This window comes from Thermobia domestica, chromosome 2 (assembly GCF_964235325.1).
Source record: "Thermobia domestica chromosome 2, izTheDome1.hap1.1, whole genome shotgun sequence".
In the NCBI taxonomy this organism is placed as follows: Eukaryota; Metazoa; Arthropoda; class Insecta; order Zygentoma; family Lepismatidae; genus Thermobia; species Thermobia domestica.
The window spans coordinates 121,255,284-121,279,121 of record NC_137455.1 but is presented as its reverse complement, the minus strand read 5'-3'; the positions used below and the strand labels follow the sequence as shown (position 1 = coordinate 121,279,121).

The 23,838-nt window shown below is 35.1% G+C and overlaps 1 protein-coding gene across 1 annotated transcript; it reads right to left on the bottom strand.

Moving 5' to 3' along the window:
* Positions 1-8,770: 8,770 nt before the first annotated feature.
* On the bottom strand, positions 8,771-20,225 carry LOC145679153 (uncharacterized). The gene is made up of 3 exons (XM_081749744.1): positions 20,022-20,225; positions 19,192-19,408; positions 8,771-9,343 (listed from the first exon to the last, which is right to left on the bottom strand). The coding sequence occupies exons 1-3, from the start codon at positions 20,162-20,164 to the stop codon at positions 8,771-8,773; spliced, it is 933 nt and encodes a 310-aa protein (XP_081605870.1). The 5' UTR covers positions 20,165-20,225.
* Between the last annotated feature and the right edge of the window lie 3,613 nt (positions 20,226-23,838).

Below are 23,838 nucleotides of genomic sequence, written 5' to 3'. Positions count from 1 at the left end.
TTCACGGGGGAATAGCGGAGCAAAAGCCCTGTTTTTTGTTATATTTCTGGTTTCTCATGCTTACTTCGCTAAGAATAAGCACTGTAAGCCAACCTCCAATTATCCTATAGCAGTGTTAATTTCAGATCATTTCCTCCGAAGGCACCACGCACAGGGGGGAAAGCGACTAAAAATTGCGTGCCCCACAGCAATTTCTGCGAAGATCTCAAGCACCCGAGGGTGAATTTCGTAGCTCTTCGGAGAATTCCCCCCCAGAATCACCCCTGAAATCATCACTGTCCTAGGGAGTTGAAACAAGAAGCAGGATACGCAAAAAGGAACAAACTTTGAAAGCATTTAAAGTTTAGGCTCGTTGCGCTAAGCGCCTTCTTAGGACGAGGATATGGGAATTGAAAAATGAACGTTTTCTTTTATTTATTTATTTATTGAAAAACATGTTTGCCCTTTTTTGTCCCCAGATAACCATGCAGACGACACACACCAATTGTCTTATACAAAAATGTTGCCATGATAGCTCCTATAAGACCCATTTGGAACGGTGTTCATACTGCGCAATGTTATATGGGGACAAGGAAGCAAAGCCCCTGTTTTCTTTGACTTTTTCGTTTTCCGCGCTTACCACGCTAAGACTACGCACTGTCAGTTCGTCTCGATTTATCCTAAAGAGTTGAAACAAGAAGCAGGATACGCAGAAAAGAACATAATTTCAGAATGATGACGTCCTATGGGTGGGACCTACAGCTTAACGTAGGATCCGAACCACTTGTGTCTTCATCGGGAATCAAACAAGGGACTCCTTGATTATAAGGGGTGATTATAAGGGAAAATGACCCTTCTTCTTTCGTTTCATTATTGGTCCGTTTTCCATAATGTGTTATACTACGCAAATTGTCACAGTTCGGTTTCGCTTCCCACACAGATCTGACCTGTACTTGCTCACTAACTGGAATGATTAGCTGGGATGTATAAGAATATCACTTCGCGGGAATTTCTGGTAGTCAGAACTTGACATTCAAATTCCTTACTATTGTTTGGGCATTTCTCGGAACTAGCCTTCTCTTCAATACAAAAAAGCGTCCTACGGTAGAAATATTTTTGTTGAATGTTTACGCAGGCATATCCAAACGTCGGTTCGCAGGCCGGATCTGACACGCCGAGTTCTTTTATACAGCCCGCGAAATTGTCCGTTATTAAATTATCCGATAATTATTTCTTGTGAAAATGTCATATATTACCTTTTACAGCCCGTGACGACAGTAAGATTTCTGTGATTCGGCTAATCCCTGTTCCTACTTGCAAATGCCTGATTTATAGCATTTACGCTATTAGTAAGCGCTACTGAGGTCAATAAGAGTTGAATTAGATTTTTGCGAGGGGCACATTGTTATAGCATGTTTTCTAACGCACAAAGGGATGTTCTGAATGGAAGCAGCTATGTGTATGTTTAGCCAATGGAGCCATTTGTATCTTCATGACTTTGCACTCTAACTCCAAATAATAATAATAATAATAATAATAATAATAATAATAATAATAATAATAATAATAATAATAATAATAATAATAATAATAATAATAATATAACTTTTGCCTCCTGAAAATAACCAGATGGTAAAGTTATGGTCGATACATTTTTGGAATTCGAAGGCATTTTAGAATGCTTGTCTATCATCTAGCTATCAGAAATAATTGGTCACCATTTTCTCTACATATCTATAATTTCCTTACAGGTTAGAAATACCTCCTCGGAAAAGAGAGAGAGAAAAGAGAGAGAAAGTGGCCGAACTTGGGCTATTGAACATGAGGACAGGATGTTTACATTCGCATTGACACCTGCTGTGAAAACGGTCCCTTCATATCTTGGGACGAAAACAGAAGAAAAGGGTGGGCGCGGATGCCTTACCCTCGTCAAACTTCTTGACAGGTGGACTTTAATACTTATATTAAAATACTATTTTTTAATTGGCGTATCAGATATGGTTGTGATTAAAACTACTAGAGTCGTTTCTTCTCAAGGAATAAAACAAAAAAAGTTGATCTCTCTACCATAATTGGTTCCAAAGTTAGACATATTATAATTTGTATAAAAAGAAACTAATTTATTTATTTTTTAATAATTTATTTCTGCTAAACTAGCAGACAAATATACAATTTAAGTATTTCAACCCGTTAATAAACTTCTGTAGAATGCTGCAAAATTTTTCTTTCCCATTAGAGATACCTAGTTCCTTAGAAACTGAGGAAATTCGGTAGCCATGTTCTCCCCATAAGGTCCAATATAAAAATTTTTGTGCCGAGAAAAGGTAGATCATCCCGTTAAGAGCAGGTCTCTGTGTTGGATTATCATTCTCCCTTCCCCCGTAAGTTTCAAAATAGAGGGAAACCAAAAGACAAGGTCAATAAAATACAGAGGTATGATTTGGGCTTCAGAGTGATCTATAGCACTTACTATGAAACTGTGATATGATTTGGACTATTAAATGTGTATATATAAAAAAGAGAGAATTTAATATATTATTGTAAAAATAGGATTAAGTAATACTTCCTGAAAAATAGGAAATTTTTACTTTTTAGGAAGCAAAGACTTTTAAGATTAGAATAAGTTAAAAACAAAAAGATATAGAAGTATGAGTATAACAGGTGAAAGGCAAAATTGTATATAAACTGTGTGCAAGACAAACAAAAGGAGGAGAGATGGAAAATTTGTTTATATTGGATTGTTGTTGAGTATTTATAATTATAGTAATTTTCTATTCAAGAGCGAAGATGGATAAGGCTGGATTACCTTTTAAATTTTTTTCCGTAAGTTGAACCTTAGTTTTGGTTATAGAAAAGAGAACACATTTACAAGGAGTTCATATGCCACTAGGTCTTCCTCCATGCAGGTTTTTAATTTAAAATTAAAATGTAAATATCTACTAAAAAATTCTTGTATGTTAGCATAAAGAAAATATAAAATATGCATCTCACTTCTTTCTTTTATTTCTACCAATAGATACAATCTATTTCAGTATTTTGTAATTATCCAACCACTACTTAAATTATCTAAATATTTATTTATGTTTCAAAAATTAACTAAACTTTATCAGCGTAGGTTATTCTACTATCGTTCGTTACATTATATTTGGTCTAGGAATTAGTTCGTGCGGGTGGACAAGAGATGGCGCAACGAACGGAGCGTCCCACAGTTCCGTGTATCCACACATGTGTTGCAAACCCCTGTCATCGCGTATCGTTCGTAGTATAGGGCAGTGGATTAAAGCGTCAACAACACCAGTTTGTAGTTAAGTGAACATGGCGCAATTTGTGCCTGATAAAGTGTTTTTGCGGGGTGTCCTGCTGCATTACTTTAACATGCAGAAAAGTGCGACTGGAAGTCATCGCATTTTGGTGGAAGTGTATGGTGACCATGCTCTAGCTGAGAGAACGTGTCAGAAGTGGTTTGCACGGTTTAGAAGTGGTGATTTCGGCTTGGCAGACCAAGAGCGAGCTGGACAGCCAAAAAAATTTCAAGACGAAGAATTGACAGCATTGCTCGAGCAGGATTCGTGTCAAACGCAGGAACAACTTGCAGCAGCATTAGGCGTTGATCAAACAACAGTCTCCAAACGCTTGAAAGCCATGGGAATGATTCAAAAGATGTCACATTGGGTTCCACATGAATTGAAAGACAGAGACGTTTAAAGACGAAAAACCATTTGCGAATTGCTGCTTCAACGACAGAGCAGAAAGGGGTTTCTGCATCGAATTATTACGGGTGATAAGAAGTGGATCCATTACGAGAAACCTAAACGAAAAAAGGCCTGGGTGAAACCAGGTGAACCAGGTCCATCACAACCAAAACGAGATATTCACTGTGCAAAGGTTATGCTGTGCATATAGTGGGATATGAAAGGTGTGGTGTACTATGAGCTGCTGCAACCGGGTGAAACTATGAATGGAGAACGTTATCGACGACAATTAATGCGTTTGAAGCAAGCTCTGGCCAGAACACGACCAGAATGGGAGAACAGACATGATAAACTTATTGTTCAACATGATAACGCTCGCCCACATGTCGCAAAACCGGTCAAAACCTATTTAGAAAATGTCGGATGGGAAGTTTTACCCCACCCGCCGTATTCACCAGACGTTGCTCCTTCGGACTACTACTTGTTCGATTGCATGAACAACGATTTGATTGGACAGCGGTTTACTTCTTCAGAAGATATCGAAACATGGGTCTCTGACTGGATCGCTTCCAAGGATGAGGACTTCTTTCGCCACGGAATCCGTACATTGCCTGACAGATGGGCGAAAGTGGTGGCTAGCGATGGACAATATTTTTCTTAAGGCATTTATGTATTTTGTGTTTGTACTACAGCTTCAATGTGTGCGTACCAACCGCACGAATTAATTCCTAGACCAAATACAAAGGACAGTTAAAATATTACTGTACTAGCACATAACCCTACTTGTTATTATACGCAATATTTTGCGTTCTCTCTTTTGCATCTTTCATATAAAATTCAACTTAGCTCGAAGCCTTACAAATAATTGGAACGTCTCGTGCGGACATCTTAGGAAAGTATCCCACTCCTTTTCCTTCCGTTCTAAGTCAATGATATAAAAACGCTGAAACACATGTTTATTATACGTAGGTAGATGAGTTGAGTTGATTTTGAGTTTAACGTCCCGTTCAGCAGCGAGGTTATATGGGACGTGGACCTACTGATTAACGTGGAATCCGACCCAAGGAGCTCCCGCCGGGAATTGAACCCAAGTCTCTGACGCCAAAGGCGCGTACGCTAGCCACGAAGGGGCTCTTATTTTAGATGAAAAGTCCAAATCTCAAATTTCATATTATCTATAACCTTAAGGGATTTCGAGATATGACAATCTTATTATTGTGTAGATATATTTTTTATAATAGTACATATAATCCCATCACTTTTTTCCTGCCCACCTCATTTTCTTCCCCTCTAGGTTATATATATATATATATATATATTAGGGATGGCCAATTCCGGAATTTTTACTTTCCGGAATCCGGAAAGTAAAATCGGAAAATTCCGGAATTCGGAAAAATTTCGGATTTCGGAAAAAATCCGGAATTTAGAAAAATTCCGGAATTCAGATAAAATCCGGAATTCGGAAAAATTCCGGAATTCGGAAAAAATATTTTTGCTTTTTGTAATCCTAAGAATTTTGTTCAAACGCAAACGAACAAATTTCCTATTTGTAATCCTAAGAATGTATGATGCAAGTTAAGCTGAAACTTACATCCTAAACTATACACTACTCAATCTGCCCATGGTTAATGAGATGTAGTCCAAAAGTACGATGTACTTCTAATATTTAATTTTTGTTTTACTGTGATATTGTCCAGAGGTAAGACATATATCACACTGAGATAAACAACTTGACATAATGAAGATGTTATCATACGTACTTTTCCAGAAAATTGAGAGAAACGAATTTTTATGAAGTTAAAATATGCGTCGCTTGTTGCCAGTGTGATGCAATTGATAACTTTTATGCTGGAATAGTCTTATTATTATTATTATTATTATTATTATTATTATTATTATTATTATTATTATTATTATTATTATTATTATTATTATTATTATTATTTATTATTATTATTATTATTATTATTATTATTATTATTATTATTATTATTATTATTATTATTATTATTATTATTATTATTATTAATCGTTTATGTACTGTAAAAGAAAAATGTGAACCGTTAAGTAGTAGATTTTATCTGTTTTTTTTTTTTATATCTTCTAACAGTAATAACAACTGCTTGTAAATACGCAATGATTATCAAGGACAATGGCATATTAATGTAAGGACTACTCTGCAGACTAGCAATAAACAATAAACAATAACAGATAAACAATAGTTGCAAAAAAAAAAAAAAAAGTAACTAAATTGGGCACGTCAGAATGTTCGCGAGAATATAGGGACGCATTGAGACTAGTAAAGAGCGTGGTATTATTATTACTCAAAGGGCCGTACGATGGAGGCATTAATGTTAATGGCACTAATGAGCACTTACTTGCTCTAACGGTTAACCTCATTTTTGAGATGATTCTTAGAAGTGGGCGTGTTGGCATGCAGTTAGAAGACCTATACCCATTATTTAAAAAGCACACGTTATCTGTGGAGTACTAACGATTTGCGTCACTATCGAACACTAACGTAGCACTAGCGACGTTTAAAGTCGAAATTGGAGTCCGACATAAGTGGCTTGTCAACTTCACGGACATTATATTTTCCTTGAATGAGAGAATTTTGCGCCCAGGAAATTTGCGCCCTACCACAAAAATTGGAAAAAATGCGCTCGCAATATATTTGCACTGGGATGTTTGCGCCCTACCCCAAAAAGAGGGGAAAATGCGCCGGCTATCGTGTTGCCACGTTTGGCCTAATCCTCGTTTCGCCTAACCAATTATCTGACACTTTCACGACAGATAAATGATAAGATTTGTGTCCGCCATTTTAGGCAAAATAAGGATCCTCGTTTGGCCTAATCCTCGTTTTGCCTAAAACGATGGACTATAAAAAAATCGCGGAAATAAAACTGGAGGGAAATTACAAGAGAAAATTCCCTAGAAATATTAAGAAATGCAAAATATATAGTTTCACCAATAACTAACTAACTAACTAACTCTATGGCCTATGGAACCCGGAGGTTCAATGCCGCGTTCACAAAAGCTCTCCACTGACTTCTATCCTTAGCTAACTGCATCCAGTTTCTACTTTGTATTCCAATCTTTGCAAGATCCATCTTAATATTGTCCTCCCATCTGCGCCTAGGTCTTCCTAATGGTCGTTTTCCGGTTGGTCTTCTAGTTAAGACTTTGAAAGCGTTCCTACTTTCTTCCATCCTAGATACATAACCTGCCCATCCGAGCCTCCTAAATTTGGTGATTCTAAGAATGTTTAATAAAACGTATAAATTATGTAGTTTCTCGCTATGAAATTTCCGCCATTCCCCATTCCTGTTCTTCTTGGGTCCGAATATTCGTCTCAGGATCTTGTTCTCAAATACTTTCAGTCTATGTTCTTCCCTCAGAGTAAGCGACCATGTTTCGCAACCATACAGAACAACAGGCATGATCATCGTTTTGTATATTTTAAGTTTCAAATTTCTCGACAGAATTCGCGACGACAAGAGATTTTGAACCGAATAGTAACACGAATTCCCTGCTTTTAGTCGACATTTAATTTCTCCGTGAATATGATTTTCGTCTGTTAATATTGATCCTAGATATTTGAAACTATCCATTTTATCAAAAGTATTATTTAATATTTTAACGCATCCATAATTTGCTGTATTCTGGTCCCGAGTATAGTTTCAAACGAGAATAGTTTCACAATGAAAATAAAAAGTAGTTAAGAAAATTAAAAATGTAATGCATTGGGACGACAAAAGCACAAGTAAAGCAGAGACGTATAAAAAACTACTAGGATATGAAGAATACTTGTTTATCTGGAGCTCCTTTCCTATGTGTTCGTGCACAGCTAACTTTAATGTACTTCAGAACATTTTGCAATAAAGAACACAAATACTGAAAGTAGTGAAAGAGCTTTGAAATCATTTCCTACGTTTGAGTTTCTGAAATTTGAGTAAATACTGAAAAATAGTCCAATGTCATGTGAAATATACTTGCTAAAAAAAAGCCTTTACAGTAGATTATGTGACTAAATAATTACACAAATAATAGATACATTTGAAAAAAAATCTTTGAGTTTAACGTCCCACAATTATGCTCTTCAGGCTAAGGGAGACGAAATAGATACATTTGAATTGAATGAAATACCACGCTCAAGCGCACCTTACAACATATTTGTAAGGTTTATTCGTTCGAATTCATGCGTTTCCTTCCACTTTGCTCATCCCATCATTTTCGATCATTACCATCATCACCGCCTCTCTTAGTCTCGGAGCATAAAAATGAGATTTAAACTAAAAGAAAAAAGGAAATGTTACATCCTTTTCAATAGTGAATTCTCAGAAGTGTTGAAAGTAAAATGAGAAAGCTATTTTTTTTTTCAGAATGAACGTTACTTTTATTTCCCAAAATTTTACGTAAAATGGCAAACAAATAAATTAAGTTTGCATTAAAAGTGAACAAGTAAAATGTAAATTAACATTTCAGTCACCTAATAGTCTAGATGAATACAATACGACACAGCATCCAAATAAGAAAATAAATTGATTTCATCGTTTTTAAGTCTGTCTTTCAAAACATTAAGTCGTTCATTCACTCGCTTCCACTTCTTTATCTGAACTGCACTGTGTTGGCCTAATTGCAACATAGTCATGACAGTCTCGTTCTCCTCTTGCTCATGTTTCATTTCTTGAATAAATGTGTAGATATTTGGATGATGCCTGGAGAATCGCCTATTCCATTTGAAATGCCATCCTTCCACTTTGTTCATCGTCCTGTCTTGCGTGTTTCATAGTGATTCCACACCAACCTAGAAGGTAAAGCGAGCAATCAGATAGTAAATCGCAACAAGAATAATGTAACGTTAAAATAAGTTTCAAATAGCATGTTGAAATATAATAATAATAATAATAATAATAATAATAATAATAATAATAATAATAATAATAATAATAATAATAATAATAATAATAAAATAACATGAAGAATACTGTTAAATTTAAATGAAAAGCACCTCTATGTTAATCTATTTTAAATGGAAAATGAAAATAACTACAATACAGGAGTCAAACCACTAGTCTAAGTAAAATATTACAAATTACTCACGGGGGAAATAAAGCATCAGAATCGTCCATCCAAGTTTCCACCATATAATCGTGAAAGGCCTCTTTGTGTGGTACATCTGGTGAGTTTTCTTGCACATAAAGGTATGCTTCGCTCACACTATCCAAAGGAACAAGAGCCAGAGCTGCTGAACGGCGAATCCACTTCCGTACATCTTCATCTTCTTTGTATAAGCATGACAATCCCAAGTTTTGTACCTTCCTCCATATACATTGAGAGAAATGGAAAAAGCATCCACGACTTGTAGCACAAGGAAAACATATAGCGATTGCGTTCATGGCTGCTTTTTCAAAATCTATGAGAACATCCCGCATCATAAACTCCATATGGTTAGCTTCTGCTTTTTGCTTAATAAGCGTAAACAACCTAACATAAGTCTCTTGGGATTTGCTAGGAAGCAAACAATATAAATATGGAAATGTTTGCCCCAGGTATTTTCCATGAACAGTGTACAGCTGTTCAAACAGTGAAGGAACACATTTGAAAGTACCATCCAGAAGGACAGTCTTACTGTTGCACAAACTCTGTAGATTCTCGAGTGTTCCAAAAATCTGGAAAGTAAGAAGGGAGTATAAATATAATTTACTAAATTTGATAAATTCATGTAATTTGGATTAATTCGCATTCATAATATTATCTAATACTTGCACAAAAAATAAAAATCTCTGAACAAAGTAAAGTTTTAACTAAAAAGTAATCAATGTATAACAGTTTCGCTAACTAACTGAACATATTGGCTTCATCATTCACAGTACCGATATAATACAAGAAAGTGTTGCATCTTAATATAACTGGCTCTGAACGCTGATTGGCTGATCAGAATGACCTCAGCCAATCAGAATTAGTTAAAAGAAAGAAACTAAAGCCATAAATACCCTTTCGTTTCCTGGTCTGGTAGAAACTTCTAGCCCTAAGAACAAAACAAGCTACAAACTAAGTCTGTACAAGTACAAAAGTTATTGTACAAGTGCCCAAGACGACATATACCGTAATTTATATTATTTACATTTTAAAGTGCTTGTCACAAGTATTGTTTCAAATGTATTACCATTACATAGAGGAGGATTACCAAAGAGCACTGTAACGTATATCCTGTTTCTAAATATATATTTATATTAGTACTACAATTATTTTGGAAGGATATTAACACGTTACACGCGCACCTGCCTCCGCAAAGACAACTTAAACGTGCACGCTGGAAGGAAGGAGAATTAAATTCCCCCACTAATAAATAAATTACGGTTATGTTGGTATAGTTCAAGTAACTGAACAAAAGTGGGAACTTATTAAATCCAATAGCTACTAGTAAAAATACTCTCATAGCACGCTAGGTAAACTAAGCTCTACATTAGTCAAATAATAGAGTTAAATCGGATATTATCAACTTATATCTGTAAACTCGAACAATATAATTAGTTGCCAAATTTTGAGAATACAAAAAAATAACACAAAATGAATTTAATTTAGATCACAAAATTGAGAATTTAACTATAAAACTCATTATCATTCAAATATCGACCAGCGATAGCAGCATAGAAACAACCACAATGTTAAATGGCGTACTAACTTGCCAAGAGAAATTCTAGAAAATAATTTACTTACAGTAGGTATTCCAGTTATAAACCCAAGCTTTTACAGCAATAAACTCACATATTAACAATTTATCAAATACACTATCAACATTTAATTTAATTTAGAAGCCGATTAGGTTGAAACATATTCAATTTTGACACCAAAGATAATCGTTTTCCTTCGTATTTGATAGCTGCCTGTGATCTGACGATCGCAGGTAGCGCTGCACATGAACAAACTTATCATTCCAAAAAATACCACCAGAGGTCATTGAGAACCATAGCTTTTCTTGAAATGATTTAAATCTCAGTTAGGATACTATTATTATTACAAATCGGTAGAAAACTTGCTAACTTCGTTTTAATAACAGAAAAATCGAGGATAATTACAATTTACAATTATTATTTTAGAAAATTCAAAACCTTGACTATAAATGACATATTACACACATCCTGCCCTCCCGAATTAAAAAGTTAACCTTTTTAATATAAATGTTCCTAAATTATAATCCATTTAATAAGCAACTGCCATAAGGTAACTACTAATAATATCTCCGTTAGTTAATTTAAACCATCCACTCCATCATTCATACCTAACCCCCAAAAAGAAAAAGAAAAAAAGAAAAAGAAACAAACTAAACAAAATCAAATACTAATAATAACCAGAATCATCCATCGCCATACAAAATTCATTTACTCATGGATCTCGACTTCTAATCCATCACCCGTTAATAATTATGGCAATTAACTCATTAATAAATTATAATAATACAGCCTAATTTATTTTTCAATATTGTCTAATATCGGATAGATTAATTTCAAATCTTATTCCTCATAAGTATTATCAAACTATTTATCAATACTCAAATTAACAATGTTAGCTAACTCGGAAATGCAGAATTGATTTTTTTTTTACAGATATTGGCTCTCCAAAACATCCATTTAGGCAATAAACAATAAAAACATACTACTTACATACAGCTGACAAATTCTGCAATAATTGGCAATATCCGAAACCAAACTTATTCATGGACACATACATACATCAATGGTAGTCGCGACAATATACAAAACACGGCATTGCAGGCCTGCAATAGAAATAACAATTACTATTTGATCAAAACAAATAATACACAAACAAATACATAACCAAACTAAAACTGGTAAGTGGTAACACTCTCTGATTCAGATACTCTAAATTAGCCGGATTTTTTTAATATTGCAGTTACATCTCTTCTCTCTCGATACTTTTTAGTAAGGGCTACATGTGACCTACGAACATCATTAGGGTTAGCATCAGATCTAATTTGAACACTGTTCTGACCCAGGAATTTGACCAATGTGTACGGGCCCTCACAACGATAAGCCAAGCTCTTATTAAACTTGTCCACCAATGACGACTTAACTTGCGATTTTATTAATAATTTATCCCCCACCTTATAATCAACAGGAATTCTCTTTTTATCATATAACCCCTTCCTTCTCTTCCACGCTAACTCCATATTACGCATCGCCGATGCCCAAATTTCACCTTTATTCTTATCCACAAATATTTATCCACATTCCACTTAGTGTCAAGAGGGTCACAGACATTATACCCGTATACTATATCCACTGGACTACACTTTAGTTCTGTGTGGATCGAATTATTGAGTGAAAATTCAATTTCGTGTATGCCCTTATCCCACTGTTGTTGTTTATCATGGAAAAATATCTTTAACCCATTTTTCACAGAACGTATGTATCTTTCACTCAAATTCGAAAACGCTGCGTAAGGGGAAATCCTGATATCTTTGATTCCTTGACTATATAAAAAGTCCGTGAACAAGTTAGATACAAAAATAGAGTGACAATCATGGGCAAAAGCATGTATAAACCCATGTCTACACATTAACTTATACATCTTATTTATAATACTTTGGCTGGACAAAACTTTAATAGGTTCCAGATAAACAAAACGTGAACAACCATCTACTATAATTAAACAATAACGTCCTGATTTTGATCTTGTTATTGGCCCAATTACATCTCCATACCAAAGACCGTTTACAGTCTTTTCATATTCTGATACTAGCAACCCCATCTTTTTCTTTTTTCGGCTTTTGCTAATTGACATTCTTTACAAGTGGTTACATATTCCTTAATATCTTTCAAGATACCAGGCCATGTATAGCGCGAGGCTAATTTCCCAATCGTACGGCTCACCCCTCCATGACCACCGGGCAAAATTTGTCCATGATAGAATTCCAACAATACTCTCCATAAATTTTTGGGAACACAAACCTTATAGGGATTCTTATACGCTTTTGTTTTCTTACAAAGTATTCCGTTTACCAATTTATAACCTTCTACCTGTTGTTTGCTTTCCAATTTTTTAATTATTTCTGACAAAAAAGGATCTTTATACTGATGCTCCTTAATAGATAAAGATGCATAGGGCATATCCCACATATTTACCATACATAGGTTTTGCATTTCCTCATCACTAGATTGTACATTCTCAATCAATTCGAAATCATTGGTGTTATATACTCTAGAAATAAAACCAGATGTTACATTTAAATTTGACGATATGTGCTTAACATCAAAATGAAAGGCAAACAACCTATGCAATAAGCTACCATATTTTTTTACACGTTTAATATTCTTGAGGGCATAAGACAAACTTTGATTATCTACTAATAATTCAAATTTATTGTGTAAATAGATTTTAAATCGTTCTAGAGTCTCCACTACTGACATCAATTCAAGCAAATAAATGGGCTTACTATAATCATAAGGACGTAATTTTCGACTGAAATACACTACAGGTCTCAAGTAGCCTTCTGAATCGTATTGTTGGATCACCCCTCCAAGACTTTTTAATGATGAATCGCAACACACTATAAACTTTTGGTTTAAATCGGGTAATTTAAGCACTATGTGGGATTCGAACATTGCCTTTAATCATCTAAGGCTTTTTTCTGGGCGGGTCCCCAATGAAATGCCACCTTAGGAGATCTCAATTCATTTATTGGATGCATTATTTCATGAAAACCAGGCACGAACCTTGAGTAATACTGCAAGAATGAACATAAGCGCAACACCCCCCGACGATTTTTGGGTGCTGGTAAGTTTCGCATAATATCTAGGCGAGCAGGATCCATTTCAAATTTATTATATTCAATAATATGACCTAAATAAGAAATTCTAGTTTGAAACATAACACTCTTATCAAGTGACAGCGTAATACCATTTTCACGAAAAATATTCAACACTTTTGTCAACAATTTCTTATGCGAAACAATATCTTTAGAAACCAGTACGACATCATCAAAGAACCACTCCAATCCTTCCTCTTTTAAGGGATATAACAAGTCTGTCATAAGTTTTGACAACAAGTAAGACCCCACTGACAATCCGAAAGGTAAATAACGAAATTGAAAAAGGCCTCTGTGCGTCAAAAACGCAGTATACTGGCGCGAATTCTCAGATATTTTCATTTGTAGATAAGCTTTACGTAGATCGATCACACTAAAGATACGCCCTTGAGATAATTGTGCAATAACATCCTCAATAAGCGGAGTATATTGAGAATTAACCAACAGTCTGTCATTCAAACCTTTGTAATTGACTACTAATCTTCTTCCCCCACTCTTATTTTTAACCAAAAATGCAGGAAAAGCCCAACAACTATTACTTTTTTCAATAATGTTCTGTTCCAACCAATCATCAATAATTTTATCCATCTCTTTCTGTTCGCTACGTGAAATTGGATATGCTTTATTTCGAATAGGGGTTTCATCAGTCACTTTTAATTCATACTCAAAGTTTTTAACTGTTCCAATACGATCACTGAAAACGTCTGAATAATTAGCAACCAATTCATTTACATACCTTGGTAAATCAGGATCTTCATTCACCAACTTGGGATCGACCAAAACCTTGGTAGCCTGCCTATTAGGAGTTCTCGTATCCTCTCGTACATTGGATCCATCTCCCTGTGTACCTGACTGTTGAAAATTATGTACCACCGCCCTGGATGTAGCTCTGCTGTTTGAACCTGTTTCTGCTTGCACACCATCGCGATACGCCTGATGTTCCACAAACCATTTAGAAGTCGGAACCTTATGGGACCTGGAATGATTAGTTTCTGCGGCAGAATCATTTTTCAAAGGAGTAGGGGTATTATTTAACCTCACGGGAACTTTAACTTTTCCACCATCTATTATAAATTGCTTCTTGTTAATGTCTATTGTTCCTTTAAGAAAACTAATTCCGTCTATTCCTATAATAAACTTAGGTGATAAGTTTTTATGCAAAAAGAATTTAAGTTTGTAAGTTAAACCTCCAATTTTTATCGGTAGAACAACACATTGATCTAAATAAAGCACTTCCTTTCCAATCCCCACTCCACGAAAAGTATCTTTAATATATTGCACTCTCCAGTTAGTGTTTTGTTCCCATTCTTTAAAAGAGTCTATATCACAAAGATTCACTGTACTGCAAGTATCTAAGGCTCCTTCTAACTTTCGTCCCAAAAAATACGCATCGATAAATATAGCTATAGGTTTCCTATTATCTTCAGTTGACGTTCTATTCATCAAGGCCGCCTGTTGTTTTTGTTGTTGCTTTTTATACATACAATTTATAACCTTATGATCCCCGCCACAAAAATAACATTTTATTCTCTTTTTACACTCAATAGAAAAATTTGACCCGCACATTTCATCATAGACTAATTTTGATCTTTCATAATTTACATATTTAACAACTTCCTCATAAAGTTCTTGATAAGTTGATGGAATATTATATTTAAAGATTGCGTATCTAATATCTGGTTTCATACCCTGTAAAACATTCACTTTAATACCCTCTTCATTTAGAGTACCTTGAAACACCACATAAGCATCATAAATATTGCTGATATATTCTAATATATTTTCATTCTTGCTCTGAATACGTTCAACAAACAATCTATTTATTTCTCGTAATCCTAATGGTGTCAACAGAGAAGTTCGTAAGGCACGACATACCTCCAACCAGTCATTAACATTGCCCAAAAACTTAAGTAATTCTGTATTTAATAACCCAGTAGTTTTTCCAATAGCCAACATCATAATACATTCTAAGGGAAACAACCTCAGTTGATTAATTTTATAAACAGAAAGCAAAAACTGAAAGAGTTCTATATCTTTGCTTCCATCACAAAAGGGTATATTACGAGCAAAATCGTTTAAAGATTTTTGTGCTGAATGAGTTACAAGTTTACTTAAATCTGTTCTCAAAACAGAAGCATTAGTATTGCATGTAAAATTATTTACAACCGATTCTGAAGGAAATATCTGAGTTCCAGCCAAGTGCGAACGAATTGCTCGTATTTGTGCTGATAAGCTACCACCAGCTGTTGGAGGTGAACGGCCTTGACCGCCAACTGCTGTTTGCTCGTGGCCACCTGACACCCCCGGGCGACTAGGCGAAGTCTTAATACAAACGTTATCATTCTGATTTTTATTGCCACTTGCAATAACAAATGAATCATTTTCTACCGTATTATTCTTTCTAGCGTCACTCAAAACGCCAAGATCACTAGTGTGATTTTCCACACTAGAATTTGTCAATTGAGTTTGGTTAGTTACTAAAACTCCAGTATCACCATTTTCGAAATGATCAAGTTCAAGACGTAGGTCATGATTAACAGGTCCGGTCGCCATCTTACGAACCACTCGGTGACGCTCAATACAATTTTAATTACTTACTATTTAACTATAATGCAACCCTTTTACAAAATAATCCGGCTCTATCTATCACATAACAAAAAATAATAACATATTTTACATTCCCACTCACCAACTGAGATCACAGGCAGCTATTTAGATTTGTAACGTATATCCTGTTTCTAAATATATATTTATATTAGTACTACAATTATTTTGGAAGGATATTAACAAGTTACACGCGCACCTGCCTCCGCAAAGACAACTTAAACGTGCACGCTGGAAGGAAGGAGAATTAAATTCCCCCACTAATAAATAAATTACGGTTATGTTGGTATAGTTCAAGTAACTGAACAAAAGTGGGAACTTATTAAATCCAATAGCTACTAGTAAAAATACTCTCATAGCACGCCAGGTAAACTAAGCTCTACATTAGTCAAATAATAGAGTTAAATCGGATATTATCAACTTATATCTGTAAACTCGAACAATATAATTAGTTGCCAAATTTTGAGAATACAAAAAAAATAACACAAAATGAATTTAATTTAGATCACAAAATTGAGAATTTAACTATAAAACTCATTATCATTCAAATATCGACCTGCGATAGCAGCATAGAAACAACCACAATGTTAAATGGCGTACTAACTTGCCAAGAGAAATTCTAGAAAATAATTTACTTACAGTAGGTATTCCAGTTATAAACCCAAGCTTTTACAGCAATAAACTCACATATTAACAATTTATCAAATACACTATCAACACTTAATTTAATTTAGAAGCCGATTAGGTTGAAACATATTCAATTTTGACACCAAAGATAATCGTTTTCCTTCGTATTTGATAGCTGCCTGTGATCTGACGATCGCAGGTAGCGCTGCACATGAACAAACTTATCATTCCAAAAAATACCACCAGAGGTCATTGAGAACCATAGCTTTTCTTGAAATGATTTAAATCTCAGTTAGGATACTATTATTATTACAAATCGGTAGAAAACTTGCTAACTTCGTTTTAATAACAGAAAAATCGAGGATAATTACAATTTACAATTATTATTTTAGAAAATTCAAAACCTTGACTATAAATGACATATTACAGCACGCACGCCCTAAGAGCGCGCAGTGCCAATTACGCTGAAGTGGTAACACACAGAATTGTTAATGCTACGCTGTTTAATGCGTCTTTGTGTTAGAGTTGATACGAATAAAAGGGAAGTTAACGGATCGCTGCAAACAGAAAATACAGCTAAAAATAACTTTTTTGAATTTTTGATGTAATATTTTAATACTCTTAGTTAAGAAATTATTCTGATATAGCAGCTAACTACAGTACCCTTGTTGCATGGTAGAAAACATGAATGCAGATAGAATTGTTTACCATGGCTTTGTTTCGGGGGTCTTGCATGTGCAGCCACATGGATGAATTTTACACGAGTTGACTGCTGTTTCCCAAAGAGTGCGCGTTAGTGAGTTACCAAAGAACGCGCACGTACTCTTTGGGAGAATTTCTTTGATAGTGTGTGTGGGTAGCGGCAGACTTGTTATTTTCATCAGTTACTCTCGGAGTGTAATCTGATGTTTGAATAGATTGTAGAATTATTTGTAATTGTCATCGATTCAAGCACCAACTGTAAATCACCTATAAGAAGTATTTTAAATTCACAAAATTTCTTAAATTACAATGATGATGTGGTGTTCTGCCCGAAGGTAGTCCTTTGATCCACGGTAGTTTGCCATTGCCTTTCATGGTATGATGATGTCGTCCTAAGAAGTGAGGAAATGATCAAAATAAAGATTCTGGAAGTGTTGTGGAGGAAGATGCTGAGCGAAATATGGCTTCGATTACGATTGTAATGAAACCACGAACTAATAATTTAAAAAGCATCATTAATTTTACTCATAAAAATCATAAGTTGTGGGTGAAACTAAACGAAGATTTTCTTTTAGTATACCTGTAGATCACCTGTATACGAAGAATTGGAAGCAAACCTTAGGGTAAATTAAAGTTTAAAATCCTTTTTATTTTTACATCGTTAGATAACAATATTTTTCAGAAAATATTATTTTTTTCCAAACTCAAGTCTTACAATTTCATTACACCATAGAGAAAGGAAACGTTTTACACCTACAGAAGCCGCAACAACAAGCACGTCTGTTCATCTTAAATACATCATTCCTCCCCCGAAATCCAAAAAAAAAAAAAAAAAAATGCTACAAATTGCACGTACCAAATGTCGATCTGAAGTTTTTACTATTTCTTTCTTTTACAAGTTTCTTCAGAGCAAACGAGTCAAAGGAAATGTTAAGTCAAAAAGAAAACTCTTTGATCATCCCGATGAACCATTCATTTCAACAAAGAAAACTGCAGCTGAGATCAACCAAAACTTCATGCGCAATGTGTCACGAATTGAATGAAGAACCAATTGACGAAGACTGGATTCAGTGCATTAATTGTAAACGATGGTGACATGAGCAGTGTTTGTCTTACGAAGGGGTTTAGGTTTCAAGTATGATAGGTGATGAGTGCGCCCTTTTAGAGACCGCAAAACGCACTCTTTGGGACACTGATCCTTAAGAGTACGCATTTGAGTTTTTTAACTTTTTAACGTATATCTCCATTTCTACATCTAGTAGTAAACTTTTCTATTTCTTACAATGTAGTCTAAACATCAATTAAAATTGTGTACAATTTATATAATTTTTGCTTCATTACTTTCGGAGCTATTTGGAAATGAATATTAAGTGCGTGCTCTTTGGTAATCTTCCTCTACGTGATTATATATATATTCAAAAGTACAAAACCGTGACCAACAATATTTTCCAACCAAGGGTGCCCATCAGGGGGGCAAGGTGGGGTGTTCGCCCCCTAGAGGAAATCGAACTTTAGAATATCGAAAATCCAATAGAATTTTTACATTAGTTACAGCAAAATTTGAAACTATTTTTGAAACGTCGCTTATATTTGCCTCCCCTTGGAAACCACAACATGGGCGCCCTTGTTTCCAACAGAGTCTCTATATTATTTTAAAAATTAATTACACCGTATTTAATCTTTTAAGTGCTTGACATGTATGTACATACTACAAAAATATATGATAATTGTCAGAACTTAGTACCATAAACTTACCAAACTTCGACCTTGCCCTTTTCCGTCATCTATTAGAATGAAATTTCTTCCGTCTTCAGTTTCCGCCCACTTCCCTTCTAGAGTCACTTCTTCAAGCGTCCTAGGCAATCGCGTGTTACTTTTCTTCCTCACCCTGTATAGTGCGTTTCTAACATTATGAAATTTTGGTGCCTCTGCGATTGCTTCCTGAGATCCATTCCCCCTTAGGACTTCCATTCTGCGAATGAAATATACCATAAGAAATTAAAAACAAATACTAATATTGTACATACAAAAACTGATAATTACTTGACTCATTTGTTTTAATGAACCAAAAGTTTGGAAGTTATGAAGCTTGAGTATCAAACTTGAAAGAATTAGAAATGAAATAGTCATTATCCTAAAATACAGTCATACAATGACAGGAACCTCAACAACTTTAACAAAGGATATAATATAGCTACTGATAAATATTATGGTACACAAATCCAATACTACGAGGAGTCGTCATTAGCCAACAAATATTTTCAAAAATTAAAAAAAAAAGAAAAAGTACTTTGAGAGAGATTTCGTGCGTCTCGTAAGAAGATACGCAGAAATGAGTAAAATGCTCGAAATTTAGTTTGTTAAAAAAAAAAATTGAAAATATATCGTACCAAGTTTTGAGCCAATTTAAAAAAATTCTACGTTCTGTACTAGAAAGGGCACGAGATAATTTAGTCCGGACATTGCCCACTCTAACCTCACCCTGATTAAGGATTCAAATTCATCAATTGTTCTGAGCAGAAGAAAATTATCACAGTGATTATTGAAAACTAGCCTGAATATTATATTTTAAAAAATCACCTTACCTGTAAATATCATTAACTGACGTTGTCGGTTCTTGAATTGCTTTTTTCTTCATCCGCTCACAAACTCGCTTTCTTACGATTTCTGCACTAACAGGGCCATGTGCGTGCCAGCCCGCCTTCGATTCTACAGATTCTCCGTTCATAATAACTGTAGCTTTACATCCTTCTACACATTTCCAGTATGACCGTTCACCTATACGTCGGTTAATGCGGTATATATAATCCTCATAACATAGGAGTTTACCACCCCTTTTACTAGAAACAAATAACACTGACATGTTTCAACTTAAACATACAAGATAACGACTACCTGTAAATACTAGCACAAAATGCTAAATTTCAACATTACTTAGTTTTCTATATAGAATATAGAAAAACCAGATCGTTTCCGATTGGCTGAAAACCAATTAACCCTTATCCGGGCAACCGGGGCCTCCCAGGCCCAGTAGCTTCATTTTTCTAAAATTTCTCAATAACCATACATATTTCGAAGACATAAAATACTGAATTCTTCTATCTTTCGTCGAAGTTAAAATCATGAACATATCGAGTTGGTAAAGCTTTTTTTCTTTAATTTGAAAATCTTTTCCTGACGTAACCGGGCAACCGGGGCCTAGGAGGCCCCGTATAGCTTTAGTGAAATTCCTGTTAAATATTAGATCAAATTGTCACATGATTATATATTGAACACGTGACTATTGTAACCTTTAGTCGGAACAGTATGCGGCAACAGACATTGAATTTTGAGTGTTCTGCACTTAAAATATATACTGGGCCTGACAGGCCCCGGTTGCCCGTTTACGTTACAAAAATGTCTGGACCGGATTTGCTATTCTGCTTGGTCGGCTTACAAAAGCGTGACACGAAGTTTCGCTACTTGACAAAAATATATACCGGTACATTCTAGACTAGTCTGAACAGTAAGTGACTAGCCTGAACAGTAAGTGACTAGTCTGAACAGTAAGTGAACAGTAAGTGACAATAGGTATTGATTTTGTGTATTCTGCACTTAAAATATATACTGGGCCTCACAGGCCCCGGTTGCCCGTTTACGTTACAAAAATGTCTTGCCCGGATAAGGGTTAAGCAGAGCCAACAACAAACCAATGAGCATGTAGAAAACGGTCAGCCAATGAGAGCGGCCCATAATGATTCAAAACCAGCAAATTATGAAATATCGAGTTTCAAAGAAACATTCTAGTGCAGTGAAGAATTGGAATTCCTGATATCACCTTTCACCATCTGCAGTATTTACCCGTTGGAGAGCCACTCACGAAGAAATAAGAAGACATTGGCTTTCCAGTAGAGATGGTCGAACTTCAGATGCAGAGATATGCTCGTCATGATTGTGAATACCTTGCAGTGTTATAGCAAGCAATCATTGACTAGAGCCGTCATACGCAGTTAGAAGAAAGAAGCTGGAAGCACCGTTTTTCCACCTTTCGAAGACAAAAGTATTGTGTAGTGTATGGAGTTATTCCATAGAAGAGAGCAAGTAGTCAGTCTTTTCAGATAGGTTGTTTAGATATACTTTACGTAATAAAGAACTTAATAACACAATAATCAACTACATACACTGCTTTTTAGGAGAATATGCATTGTTTTTTGTCGGCTGGATCCCCTATCGCGGACCAAGATTTGCACTGATCGTATAGGTTGAACAGGCTTTGCTGAGAGGAACTCAGTACTATTCCTTTTAGATATCACAGGGAGACGAACACATACAAATTAGAGGTAATACGGTCCTTTTCAGGCCCAAAGCCCTGACAGCAGCATTCTGGACCTTATGAGGACCACTGTTCTTCAGACCCACAGGAAACACACTCAGACGGAAGCCTACACGTCTATAAAGACGAACCTGACTACCCAACCAAAGATTACGAGCAAGAAACCAAATAGAGAAGACAACTTTCAAGTAGATGAATGAAGAGGGAGGAAAAAGAAGAACCTAGAAAAAAACTTCAACATAAACACAGCAACCAATCTCACACAGGAAAACACCAAACACACACAGATAAAAACCAATCGCACAGGTGAAAACCAAACGCACTCATGTGGAAACCAAAACAACGCAGGGAAACAGAATATCTGGCCCTTACCAGGACCAAAACAAAACTACATCTACCAATCAGAAGTCTACAACCAATAGCTAATCAGAAGCCAGAAAGGATTAAGTTAGAAAAGATGCCTATCCACGATATTTGAAGGGAATTTATAGCAATATGAATTGTTTTTCTGTTCATATAATTTTATTTTCTTAACAATTTTTCAATAACTGTTTGCTAATGGTTACTCAGAATTGAAATTATTTTTTTTCTTTGTCAGTAACACAGTGAGATATTTGGATTGTGGAATTATCCAAAGATCAAATTGCCAGCGGAGTGATTTGTCACAAATCACATTTCGATTAAAGTTGTCCATTGTTATGAACTAATTCAGATACTTCTTGTCAGATCTATCTCAATATATTTACTAATTTTATATTAATTAAAATTATAATGAATTACAATACATCACTTATAATGCATGAACAGTTTTTTAATAAAGTGTTGAAGCTGATATTGTGAAAGAATGTGTATTTGTACTGTCGCCCACATTAAAGACTGACAGTGATTGATCTATTATTGATTGATTGATTTTATATCGACACCAACGGACCACAAGAACCATTGAGAGAGCAAGGAGCGGAGCCTGTGGACATCAGTCTTGATCATCGAGGACTATCAGCTTTTGAGCTCATACGTCGAAATGAAGGTATTCCTATCAATATCCTAATCACCTTCCCTCACTCAGCCTCTCTCTTCTAAGAAATCCTTCTGCGAATTCATTTCTAGATAATTATGCCTTTTCTTCAGAGGATAACCGTCCGATCTTAGTAACTGTCTAGAACTAGAATCCCCATTTCTTTCTTCTGACGGCTAGCGTGTAAGAGGTGTTTTTGCCGATTTTTCCTCCCTCTTACTCACCCTTATCAGTATGAAATCCTCAGCAAAACCCACAATAAAATATCTTCTACATCCACATAAGAACGAAACAAACAGAAATGTAAAATACATATTCCGGTTTATACTCACGCAAACTATATTTCCTTTAAGAAATTGATTAGCAGTAAGTATTATTTAACAATATCAGATATTTGAAAACAAACTACAAACTAAAACACTCATGTTTAAACGAAATTAGTAACAGGAAATAAACTACGTGTAAGTTATTATTTTTCTCTCATCTCAAATATAGCCACTATACACACAGTGAAAGCATTAAATATAAATGAGAGTTATATCTAATAAGCTGTACTCAAAATGGAAAGGAAAAATAACCTAACACAACTCTCAAAGCATTTTCTAAATTACAAATTAGTTATGGTTAAATCAAATATTTCTCAGTTGTTCATATAGTGGGGAACATTCTTTCGAAATTTCCCTCCAGTTTTATTTCCGCGATTTTTTTATAGTCCATCGTTTTAGGCAAAACGAGGATTAGGCCAAACGAGGATCCTTATTTCGCCTAAAATGGCGGACACAAATCTTATCATTTATCTATCATAAAAGTGTCAGATAATTGGTTAGGCGAAATGAGGATTAGGCCAAACGATGCAAGATCGCCGGCTATATATTTGCACTGGGATGTTAGCGCCCTACAATTCAACTTATTTTTGTATTGTGTAAAGTAACTTCCACTCACACTTGAACTAGGCTTGCCTCTCATCGTCTCAGTGAGTTACTCCATCCGTTATAATATTCCGAACAAATGAAAAAAAATACAATTTTAGTTCACTAAAGGGCAATACATACAAATACAATTTTTCATTATACTA

Excerpts from the sequence above, each read along its gene's own strand:
- LOC145679153 (XM_081749744.1), bottom strand. The coding sequence starts at position 20,164 with ATGAACGGAGAATCTGTAGAATCGAAGGCGGGCTGGCACGCACATGGC. Across the intron at positions 19,409-20,021 it reads TCAGTTAATGATATTTACAG|AATGGAAGTCCTAAGGGGGA; the intron begins GTAAGGTGATTT and ends TTTCATTCGCAG. Across the intron at positions 9,344-19,191 it reads AAGGGCAAGGTCGAAGTTTG|ATTTTTGGAACACTCGAGAA; the intron begins GTAAGTTTATGG and ends CTTACTTTCCAG.